General features: G+C 41.0%; 1 protein-coding gene across 1 annotated transcript in view; it reads right to left on the bottom strand.

The window, feature by feature from the left end:
* CWF19L2 (CWF19 like cell cycle control factor 2) overlaps positions 1–11,739 on the bottom strand; it is a 58,972-nt gene extending 47,233 nt beyond the window's left edge. The window contains exons 1-6 of the mRNA XM_010224500.2: positions 11,723–11,739; positions 10,929–10,980; positions 4,085–4,195; positions 3,246–3,365; positions 1,712–1,819; positions 543–662 (exon numbers count right to left, since the gene is read on the bottom strand). Of these exons, the coding sequence (XP_010222802.2) occupies positions 543–662; positions 1,712–1,819; positions 3,246–3,365; positions 4,085–4,195; positions 10,929–10,980; positions 11,723–11,739 (528 nt within the window). The remainder of the gene's footprint in view (positions 1–542; positions 663–1,711; positions 1,820–3,245; positions 3,366–4,084; positions 4,196–10,928; positions 10,981–11,722) is intronic.
* Between the last annotated feature and the right edge of the window lie 905 nt (positions 11,740–12,644).

The following is a 12,644-nucleotide window of genomic DNA, read 5'->3' as shown; positions in this document are numbered from 1 at the left end:
GGCTCACGTGTAAAAAGATTTTCCAAACACCAATCATTTATATTTGGTATGATGAGGAAGTCTAAAAATTTAACAGAAGACAGAGCACCAGGTTAAAGCAGGAAAAGTTAATTGTGTTAGAACTCATTAAGTCATAAAGCCATGAGAGGTTCAGGGCAAGGATTTCTTTATTGCATCTCTACCAAAGAGGAGTAATAAAAAATCCACATCAGGATACCTCAATCTTCACCACCACTTGCAGTTTTGAAATTATTTTAAAAAAAGATGTTCATTCTTTTAATAAAATGCAACATGGAGAGGCTGACTTCTTAACTAGAAGACAGTATAAGACAAGACGGGTCTCCTGCATAAACTCTTCCCATCACCAACAGAACAATTTTAAAGTCATTATCACACAGTAAAGAACTGCTGCTCACAGTAAACAACACCAGCTGTTAATTTAAACAATTAGTGACATCCAAAGACCTGGGTATTTGAATGAAATCATTACACAGATCTAAATAAGATGAAGGAAAAAAAAAAAAAGAGTTGATTCCTCTTACCTGCTCAATTTCTTGAGCCTTCTGTCTTTCCAATATTTTTTCCTTTTGTTTTTCAGTTTTGACAGATGCTGCTGATGTGGTTTTCAAAGACATGAAGTCTAAAGTCATCCATTCTTCTCTCTTAAAAAAGGAAAAAAAGTTTCATTCAAGAGTAAAACACACAGAATCAGTGTTTTTACTTCCAACCAAAACACATTTCAAGTGCAAGCCAAACAACTGCCAACTACTGACAAAGGATACTTACACAGAATAGAGTAGGTCTCGCTAAAGCTGATTTCTTAATAAATACTTTATATGAAAACTAAATACAAATTTAAGAAGTCCAATCATCCCATAGCTTTAGCGTTCTTATACATACAAATTTCAGAAAGCTTTCTGTAATTCAAACCACCTCTTTCCGCTTCTTCCCAAAGTATTTATGGAACTAATAAATATGCAGAGTCATATAGGTAACGTACACTTTTCTAACAGAACACTGGACATACAGATCGATTACTTTTCCATCCTGTTCTACAACTTTATTTTGCTGCTTTGGACTTTACAACTTTTATGTCTGTTTTAGCATACACAAAAAAAATAAGCTTTTTATATGCCTAAAATATTTATGAAACCTTGAAAGAAAAGAGGGACATACATGTATTTAAAAATTCTTTAAAAAAAACAAGCTAGGTAGTTTTGGGGAATACTTCTATGAACAATCGAGCAACTAAAAAGATAAGATTGCACCTATTTTGAGGCCAAAAATGCCTTGATTATACCCATATTGCTGCTGAAAAGTTTTGCACCTCCCTTACTTCCTTATATCTGTTCAGGCATCACAGACGCAAAAATCCACTCACTTGTAGAAAAATCACCAGAAAGAGGTGGAAAAAAAAAATCCCAGGAACACAACATGTCTAGTCAAGATACTTAATTCATCTCCATTGAGGAGACCAAGCTCAAAATATAGTAACAGGAACAGGCATGAGGCATTAAGTGTAGTGCCCTGTTAAATAGCTATCAGGTAGAGAAGTCTTCCAGGGAAAGACATGTACCATGATAAGTACAGCAATATGCCTGTAAAACAGTTGTTGTTCCAAACCTTTTAAAAGAGCTCTCGAGCAAACCTAACCACATTTCACATTTGGTCATGCTGAATTTATTTCTGGAGTAGTTATCGGATCACTCACCTGTAGGGAAGGCTCTTCTCTAGTATCTGACTGTTCACTGACTTTCCAAGCCTTTTCTGTATTGTCTGACTGTGACGCATTTGACTCAACCCATTCAACTGAGGAATCCTAAAAAGATTGAGCTTGATGTAAAGAATAATTACAGTGATATAAAACAAAACACAAATAAAGTGTATCGCTATCCAAACTTGATGCATATGGCTAGGTATTATTAATTTAGTACTCTGTTTTAGCTTAGTAATAATGACAGTAAAATAATATTGATATTTTCACAAGAAAATTGTTACTGCACAATTACAACCTCACACCAGGCTTCAGGAGCACATCAACACAGCATGCAAGAACTCTAGCTCACGCCAGCAGTTTCATAGTAATAAAAAATAATAAAGCTGCTAGAGACAAAACTGTTTCAATGGAAACAAGACAAATGTTTTTATGACATTACAAACACAAATTTTCTAAATACATGGCCAATTATACTTTACATAAAAACAATTAATGCAACACCAATAACATGATGTGTTATAAAGCACTTCACATTCTCTCTCCTTCTATTTCCATATCCCATTTTCCTGCACTGACAATTGCAAAGAGTGCACTGTGATTTTACGCTTGGAGCAAACAGCCCTCTATTGAACAGATTTTCTCCGTTATTTATAGGAAGCTGTCATGAGAAAAACAGACTTTGGATTAAATGTATCAGTCAGGACTGTGCTGTATCCTGAGATTCCCTGAAGAGATCTAAAGCTTTTTGATGCTTCCCACTGGAAATGTGGGACCTATCTGTGGCTTAGACTACCTCCCCACCAAGAGAAAAAACAGTTCACTTCTGTTATCTGTCCCACGGAAAGAAATATCAGACTGCATACATGAATCTCTCAATAAAAGAGCATCTCCAAGAAGAAAATCACAGTCACTTGCACCAACACATCCTCTTAGCATTTTACACACGGCAGCCAGAAAGCAGCGCCCTGATTTGCAATCAAGTCTCTTGTACTGCTTTGCTGCAGTGCCCTTCAACATCAAAGGCATACAGATTCAAATCCATGCATCTGAATCCTCCCTTGGACTCATGGACAAGCTGAACATGCATAGAAAAAGAGGCAGCAGTAATTCAGCTTAAAATCAAAATCATATATTTGCAATGTCAGGCATATGGACATATTAGACAATGTTTCATCAAACACACAATTGACAACCACAACAACAAAGAACATCTCGCCCTCTCCAAAAAGTTCCCAAAACAAAGGTGTGTTTGTTTTTTTCCAATTTCTTTCTGCTGAAAATCTGTAAATCTCTCAGTTCCTAATGAGTGAAATGAATATTCCAACATTTGGAGATATTCAAATAATAGTATCTTTTAAACTGATTAAATATTTGGTGTATTAAAAAGACACACGTTGCCACAGTTTTTCCCAACAGAAAATGGTAACAGACTAAGAAATAGGACTACTAAACACATCTATGCACAGATACTAAAAGAATCCAGGTTTTGAAAATGCCTTAGGAAGGAATTTTAAAATTTCTTACTTACTGAAGAACTATCAAGGAGGTCATCCTTCTTTTCAGATTTTTGTTTTTTGCTTTTCTTCTTTTCTTTCTTAGCTTTTTTTGAATGTTTATCCTTTTTCTTTTTCTTCTGCACAGAATGTTCCTGCAAGTAAAAGTCTCTAAATGAAATCAACTAAACCAGATCTCCAACACAAAGAAACAATCACAGTCTACTAATCAACATACACTGGAAAAGCCAAAACTTGCACACAGCTGCGCATAGCTACTTGTTTTTTTTAGTTTCTATTATCCTCTCTCTTGTATTTCTCCTAGTTAGTATATCTCACATCTGCAACCGGCATCTTCCACCTTCCTTTCCCCTCAATATATTTTTCACTGGAACTATGGTTGAACTATAATTATACAGACATCTTCTCCACACTGTTTATTTTGGTCAAAGCTTTTTCCTTAGAAATCACTGTGCCAAGGTAGAACTTTCCTTTTTGCAATATCAATTCAGATTTTAAACTAATACCATAGAACAGAATATTCTGAGGTTCCCTTAGGACTTTTCTTGAGATCCTTCACACAAGGACTTGCTAAAAAGCCCTGGACCCTCTGTAATTCTTCTCTTGGTGCTACTCTTGTCTAGAACCATCTATTCTTGGACATCTGGTAGAAATTAAAGTTGGAATTCAACCGCAAAAGTTTTTCCTCTTTCTGGCTAGAAGATGTATCCCACTTAAGAATGTTAACTTTAAAGCAAAGGGCACTTAGAAGCTGAGAGGTTTTTAGATTATCCTAAAGTTACCAAAGTTTTTCTGTTCATAGGAAGATACCAAAAAGCTAGAAACACAATTCATTGATTTACAGTCACATCACCTTTTCCAGTTGTTCCGCACGCTCATTCACATCAGGCAGCACCCACGTATCTTCACCCCGCAGACACTTAGGCAGCTTTTCCTTCTGCTCCTTCTCATAAGCAATTTTTGCCTAAGATGAACAGAATTGAAAAAAAGACAAATTTCAGTGGCATTATTGCACACACCTTTCTAAGTCACATTGCAGCACAACAGCGCAAGATTCTAAGAACTATTCCTGATAACTTCCCTTTTGGAAGGACAGCATTACAAATTTGTTCTGATTATATGTTAAATAGGAAATTCAGTTAAACCTTATTGTGTACCTTCCTCCCTCAGTCTACAGCTTTGCTGCTGTAGACCCAAACAAGCTCTTTTTTGGCCACTACACAACATGTATGAAGCTTGAACAAGCCTCCTGAAAGTCAGTGCACAAATTAATGATTGCTAATCTCTGGTTCAGTTCATACAGACCATGAAGATCCTGCAGTTTTAAAAATAAATTCATCTCACCAAAATAAAGTCACTAATCATGCCAACATTTATGAATAAGTGAAGGGCAATGGCCTCAGCTCTGCAAAGATGTCTACAGACAACACACACAAAACTCAAGCTCCTAGCTAGGTAGAGATGGATGTTAGAGATAAACCTAACAAAAGATGGCTAACAGAGACCTTGAAGAGCATCCAAGATGGCAAAAAATATACATATAATGAGAGACTTCAAGCTTGCTTGCTCCACGACATGCTATCTTTTCAGATTTAGACTGGAAAAGGACAAACTTCCACATACACTGTTTAACTTTTGGTAGATAAAGGCCCAGGGCTCAAGTTTCCAGTTCTCAGTCACCCTTTATCAATTCTTAGGCACATTAACCTATGAGCCCCTCAAATGAAGATCAAGTTCAGCTTGTCAGCATCTCTTAACACAGCCGTTTTCTGACCAGAAAGTTAATACTGGAAGATGCACGACTGTCTCTCTTTGGGTGTAAGGGTTGGGCCTACAGTAATGACATTCTTCTCTTCCTCAGAGTACCATGAAAAGCTTAATTAAGGTTTTACTTTTGCCAGCAACCAAGGGGCAGATATTACAAACCTGTTACTGTCCAACTAGGCAGTAAATTCCAGCTGCTACCCTAAAAGTCTCTGAAAACGGGCGTCCAGCAAGGCTGCATCCCCACTACGCACAGCAAACCCAGCTCCCTAGGGACTCTGCGCCCTGCAAAGCAGATTTCATGCACGATGAGTGAGAACGGGTGCCCCAACTTCTGCGCATTTCTCAGGTGAAAAGTACTTTAAATATAAAGGCACTGTTCTAATTCTAGTTGTACAACACAACTGCTTTCCTGGTATTTTCACCACTGAAATGTATGAATTACCGAACAGTTATTTCAAGACATTGGCAGACTTTAACAACAGCATCAGTTTATCAGTACACAGAATTTATAATGCTTTCTTGAGAATGTATTAGTTGCTATTAGTTGCTAGAATGCTTAGTTGAGAATGTATGAATACATATCAATATGATGATTATACCGTATAAAGCAGAAAATACATTGTTGCTTCAAATCAAGTCAAATTTGTATATTCTCTTCCAAAGTATTTCAGATTTTTTTTTCTCTTATGACTGCTGAAAACCCAATAGTCTTAAAGATATCAAATAAATAATGAATCTGAAAACAGATATTCAAAATCTTAAAAATAACTCCTATCATCTGTTAGAGATAAGTAAGCCAACTCTCCATTACCTGCAACAGATCACGAAGGCAAGTAGAGGTGGGATAAGCATTAGAACAAGTTGATTACCTGCTAGTTTATCAGCGAAAGGGATATTTATCTGATATCACTTCAAATTTGCTCTACAGATAACATTATCACTGCTTTTGCCCACATGCCATTTAACAAGCTCTCATTAAGGATAACCAAGACGAAGCAAATCTTTAATAACACAGCCCAGGCAATTCTAAGCAGCATTTAACACAATTCTGTTCAACTTGCACGGCAGTTGGGACAGTGACGCGTTTGTAACTGTGCACTCCTAACCAGAACTGCTCCAGGGACTGCACAGTAGCACTTCAACCGTCCCTTAGCAAGCGTGTCCATTTAAACAACAAGAACAGCCCTATTAAATGAAAAGGTAAATCAAAAATATATTCCAATTGAGCGCTGATAACTGAATGATCTAATGCAGGGAGGGAGGGAAGGAGGAGAGTCTCTTCAAGGGACCTTCCTTCACTTATTCTCCACTACTTTCTTTCGATTCATCTGCTAGTCTTTTCTGTGATTCAGACTCCTTCCCTTCTCTTTAAATAAAAAAGATATTTTATATAAAAAAAAATTATTTCCTTCAAAAATGACAAATTCACAAAACGTACAAACATCCATTGAGCAAAATGAAGCTCATACTATAAATAAGGTACAAAAGGACTGCAGGCTGTGGCTGAAGACTGGATGAAAAAACTGGACAAGATGAACCTGTAGTGGCACTGCCACCAGACTGCACGAAAAGCAGCAGAAAAAAAAAAAGTTTGTTTTTTCTTAGACCAAGATACAAAATACCAATGATCGTTAACGACATCCATATATAAAATAAAATAAAAAATAAAAGGCTGCCTAGGGTTTTATAAAAGATTAAAGAAGTTATATTTTGGCCCGGATTCTAACACCAGGATAGAATGCTAGCAGCTATAACCTTTGGATCTATATTTCTACTTAGCTCCTTTTACCATCAAATTATAATATTCATTTTGATAATCAAGGAAGATTTCCTCCCTCTTATTTCAAGCATCTCTTCGGAGAGAACAGGGAGAATCTAAGCTACTTTCTTTATTATCTTCAGACATTAACCACTTATTCTACTTGTCTTTTATAAGCATGAATAGCTAACTACTATTCAGCTATTTTTTATTCACTTTCTACACTTTGAAATTCAGTTCTCTGTCAGACGTATTCTGCTATAGTATAGAGGCCAACTCTGGTAGTTCCACATCTCCCAACCCACAGCAATTCAAGTACCCCTTTCGAATGAAGGTTCATTAATACAAAAATATCCAACAACTTATCCCTTCACCTTACAGACAAGTATAGCAGGTCCATTTTAAGTCACCATCGCAACAACATTTTTATATTTCTTCACCAATATACACTGCTACATTTCTGAAATAACTTTTATTTCAGAGCAATGCATTAATTTTGCAAGTGAGGGTGCAGGCACAAAAAACACATTATCACTAAAAGCATTTAATATCAAGGACAAACAGCCTGCTGCATAATCTGAGGTATCCCCACAAACGTGCTCATAGTCCTCTGTGTAACAGGCACAAGGTGAAGCATAAAGCTAGCAAGGCCCTATAAAAGAGCTGGCAGTAACCTGCTATAAAAGGAGTACTCTGCAGCAATATGGCAGCAGCGTTAGCCGAGGTGGACAGAAGGTCCAAGGTGGAAAGTCTCTTTGGAGACTTTACTGCAAATAAGCCAAAGATTTCCCAGTCCCACCTCAGGAGGCAAATGGCACTCAGGGATAGTTCAATTTTTCAGTTGACTTGGCCACTTCAGAGAACTATCCTGACAGAGCATTAATTCTACCACGAATAGGGGCAGCTTCCTGAAGATTTGGCTTCCAAGGGAGCCCTGTTACAAGGCCACGCGAGCTACCAACTCCAGTACCAGGAAGTGGGGGATAAAGGAAAGAAAAACAAAAAAGTGCAGCCTTGGGAGGAAAGGCACAGAAGGACAAAAAACAGCACAAAAACACACCTTTGCACAACCACTTCCTGTTAAGCAAATTCTGCTACACAAACTAGCCCAGTCCTTAGGATATCAACATAAGACGCCGAAAATCTAAACTGCGAGGTCTCATTTCTAATTTCAGGACTATCTCCACACTAACACAAAATGCATTCTATTGCTTTATCAGTTTCCATGTGATACTACCAGAGAGCTGCTGGGGCCTGCATTGCTCTCCCAGCCTACACTATTACAGAGCTGAGGGCTGCAGAAGGCTGGTTATGTGAGTGCTGTCTCTTCGGGGGACCTGGCCATGCCCTCTCTAATTCTGAGCTCCTTGCGAAAGGTGCACAGGACGGACAATTGCCAAACCACTTGTGACCCCAAATCATCCCCGAACACCACGACGTGCACCTCAGGAAGCAGACGGTAGTGGGGGCAACCTGCCCGCCAGCTGCAGGAGCCACGCTGGCCCCAACCTCTCTACAACGGGGCAGAGAGAGCTCCAGGAAAACTGTCAAATATGTAAACTGACACATTACAAGGCTTCTAAAGTAACTGTCTTTTAAATCAAAACATAGCCGGCAAAAAACACACATAGAACTGCTCGGTTGGAAGTGAATTCTGTCTTTCCACCTTTTCTGGGGAATTTATGTTCTCATCCAAGAAAGCAGACATCCCTGCACTTACCAAACCCCTCCGACTACTTTCGCAAACTTGCAAACTGAAACTGTGGTGTTACGAACTACTCCACACATCAAAACAAGTTGCTGTTTCAGAAGCTTAATAATTTGAACGTCAACACTTAATTATTTGATTACTGATCATTATGACAAACATTACCAGCTGCTGCGCTTTACTAATGCAGTTGCAGAAAAAAGCTACAAAAAAGATGTTCCCGAAATTTAAAAGAGAAATCTCTATCAAGGCACTCGAGGTGTTTTTTTCTTGGTTCTTCAACTGAAGTGCACAAAAAAAACCATAACCAGCAAAAATCATGCAAAAGTAGTTAAAAAGCAACCAGAATCCACCTCCTCAGTTTCTTTCTTTTAAAGATAAAGGCTAATGAAGGAATCAGTTCTATTTATACATCTGTTTCAAAATCTACTAAATAATCTCTTGATTTTTGTGTATATTCAATTTCACAGGCGGGAGTGGGGGAAGGCTAATTCCTGCTTTTCTAGCGACCTTGGAGATTTGGGGAGAATTATTTCTGATGATACTGGAAAGGTTCCCTCAGATTACTGGAGGTCCTAATTCCTTCATCAATAAATCAGAGGTACCTGCAACTAGAATTAAAGGGCTTCCTTTCACATTAGTGCAACCTACACAGACTAAATAATTTCAGTATTATTACAACTAAGAGCTCCTTGGGGGGAAATCCAGTGTAATATCACATCTTTAAAGGAACAGAATTCCCAAAAAAGAGTCATTTCCAGAAACCGTAGAGCACCTGAGGGCATCACAACTGAAGTGATACAGACAGTGATACTGTTCAGTACATCTACAGTTTCCCAACTGCCTTTCCCAAAGCAAAAAGCACAAACTTCCAAGTTAGAGGTTGGAAGGGACCCCTGGAGAACATTTGAACCAATCCCCCTGCCCAAGGCATCACCAAGAGCTTCCAAGGATCCTGCCTAGATGGCCTTTGAGCATCTCCCTGGCCTTTGAACATCTCCATGGATGGAGACTCTCTGGACAATGTGCTGCAATGTCAAATCACTGCTAAGTAAATAACCGTTTCCTCCTCCCGTGCAGAACTTCCCGTGTCTCAGTGCGTGCCCACTGCCTGCTGCCCTGCCATACCCAAGCAATTTATCCTTAAGAATTCCCTTTAATTTCTTGTCAAAAGAGATAAATAAGACTCAAGGCTATAGTACGCCTACTGTATACAATCCACCTAATTACAATCCATCTTTATCAATAATTCACTTAAAGGAAATCCTGTTGCCTACACTACTCCAGCGCCTTCTAAAAGTTCCTAGAACTGCAAGTGTCCAGGGAGATCCCCACACAACCCATAACTTCTAGACGTTTCTAACTATACCCTGCAGAAAAAAAATGCTATCATGGGGATCCCCCCCCCCAGGGTACTCAGGCCACTTTCCAATTTCTCTTTATCTGAAAATAGTTCTGTCAGGGAGACTGTTTTCTGCTGTTACTTTATTCTTACATTCACAAACTTATTGGTTTCAGAGAACAAACAAAAGCGCCGTGGTCCGGGTGCTGCCACCCCCTGCCCCGGTCCTCCGGCACACATGGATACGCGCAAACGCCGCGCGGAGCGCAGCGACACCGGGACGCACGAGAAGGCCACGGCCAGGCCAGGCCAGGGCGGCTGCTCGCCACGGCCCGCGACACCCAGGCCCCTTCCGGGCAGGGGCTGTCCCTAGGGGGCAGGGGGCTCTCCTCGAGCCGCCTCTGCTTCCCGGGGCACCGGCGGGGGGTCCCACCTGCGCCGGCAGCGCCAGCAGCGCCGCCCGCTCCCGCTCCGGCCGCCGCTCCCCGCGCACCGCCGCCATGGCCGCGCCGCGCCGTAAAGCAGCCGCCCCAGCCGCGCCGCGCGCGCGGCGCTGTCGTAAACAGCGGCGGGGAGCGGCACGGGCCAGGGGGCGGGACAAGGCCACGGGGGCGGGACGGAGTCATGGGAGGGGGGGGGGGGCGGGGAGGTGGGCGGGGCGATGCCCGGGGGTGGGGCGGGGAGGTGGGCGGGGCGATGCCCGGGGGCGGGGAGGTGGGCGGGGAGATGCCCGGGGGCGGGGCTCTGTCGCGGGGCGCTGCCCTCGGGAATGGGCCGAGGGGACGGTCTAGAGAAAGGGTCCAAAGGAAAAAGAGGGGAAAAGGGTTTCTAGGGAAAAAAAGTGGGAGCGCCGTGTCCCTAGTGGCAGGTTTGGGCTCTGCTCCCGGCGGGTGGTGGCTCTCCGGCCCTCTGGGCCATTAGCGAAGTGAATGGATGGATGCGCAAGCTATTCCAGCTGGTCTGGCAATGCTGTGCTCATTCCCAAGCTGGATACAGCAAAGGGCTCTGCAGTTGACAGAGCAGAAGCAGGGAAAGCACAGGAAGCCGGAAAGGAAGCCCCTTTCCAGCATGAGGTGTGCTGTTTTACTGGCAAATAAGGTCTTTTTCCTCCCAGATTTTACCACAGTTCCAATATTTGTGATTTTAGAGGAGAAACTGTGGTACGAAGACCCTCTAGAAGGTCAAAAATTGAAAAGCTGTTAAAATTTAGAGGTTATTTTTAAATAGTTTTCTGCCAGCTGGTAATTTTTGAGAGATGGCTTTAATATATCAGGTCAACAGATAGGAAACTTATGACATAATTTTATCTCATTTCCTCTCCTCATCCAAGAAAGAGTTTTATCAGAGGAATCAGAGTAAAATGAAACTGTAGTCCCATTTATTTTAACATATTAGAATTTCTGAGAGCCATTCACGCGCTCAGAAATTGAGTGAACCTGGAGAACAACTCTAGGTTCATCAATATCTCCGTATCTAAGGGTCAGCGAGACCTCTGCTCTGTCATTCCTACTGCTGAAATTAAACATATTAATAAAACAGTAATGTTCTAGCTACTGGTCTTTGCTCAGCTCCTACCAGGGGGCATTGACCTTGCAGAATCAATTACCATTTCCATGTAACGACATATTTTAGACTTTCCCTGGAAGAAGCTGCCTGGTCAATCTGGAGATTCTCCTCCTGACCTGTGTTACAAACCTTCGTGCTGCTGATCTGATGTTTTATTTTTATATGAAAAAGTCTGGGGGAAAAAAATCCTCTTCACTCAATGTGATTCTGTACACTTTTCTTTAAGCAAAAGACAGCATTTCCTAGGCAAAGAAGTTCTTTGGGAGCATGATATTTTTTTTTTTTTGCTGCAGTGGGGAAGCTGCAAGGTAGTAGGTAAATTCAGCTTGCTGCCAAGGGACGTTCTTACCTGGATTTTAGCACCATGTTCTGAAGTGATCAAGCTAAATAAGCACAAGATCCATCAGGGAGCTGGGGAGAGGATGAAGGGAAAGCTCAGGCAAGTCAAGATGAACTTACCACAGTCAGTTCTCACTCTGTTCATATTTCAAACCACCTGGGTTTCAGTTGTCATTTCTGCTGCTGTCATTTAGGTTAGATTCTGAGGGATCACTTAGACAGGGATGAAACTTTTCAATAGCTCAGTTAAGAGATAAAAAATGCAGTCACTTGAGTAATTACAGCAAAGAACAAAGAATGAAAAAAAAAATGATAAAATGGATTGCAGTAGCAATGTCCAGGTTGTTATTTTCTCAAGCTTGAATCATGCAGCGTGGGCCAGAATTGCAAAAACACAGACAGATTTCTACTGTCCATCATAAAAAGTGGTGCTAGCAGCAACCAAGGAGCTGCCGCAACACTGACAGTCTGAGAACCTCACCTGGGAATGAGAGCTCAGCTTACGGTGACGGTGAATGGGAAGGCTGTGGGGTCGAAGCATGAATCCACCTATCCGGGATTCCATATTCAGGAGCAAAGCAGGTCTTCTCTCCCCCTAAGCAATTGGTATTTTAATAATCTGCTCATCTACTTTCAAAAAAACCTTTCAAATACAGTTAGAAGGACCAAGGGGATGAGGTTTAGAAACACATCCGTCTTCTTCCTCCCCACCTCAGGTTCATGACTGCAGTGGTGAGAACTGCTCATGCGGGAAGTTCTCTAGCCACAGCTAAGGACTAAATAGTGTTTTGGGAGGAACCTGCACGTGAAGTAATCCTTTGTTCGCTACATCTCTTCTGGGACTTTTGTACATTTTTTTTTTCTCTTCTTTACATGTGCTGAAAATAAAGTTTTTACTGTGGGAGCAGCACACAACAGTAGTATTTGTTTTA

This window comes from Tinamus guttatus, unplaced genomic scaffold (genome assembly GCF_059628265.1).
Source record: "Tinamus guttatus ecotype Peru unplaced genomic scaffold, ASM5962826v1 Tinamus_guttatus_pri_ptg000150l, whole genome shotgun sequence".
In the NCBI taxonomy this organism is placed as follows: domain Eukaryota; kingdom Metazoa; phylum Chordata; class Aves; order Tinamiformes; family Tinamidae; genus Tinamus; species Tinamus guttatus.
The sequence above is the reverse complement of the archived record's forward strand: the minus strand, read 5'-3'. Positions and strand labels throughout refer to the sequence as shown.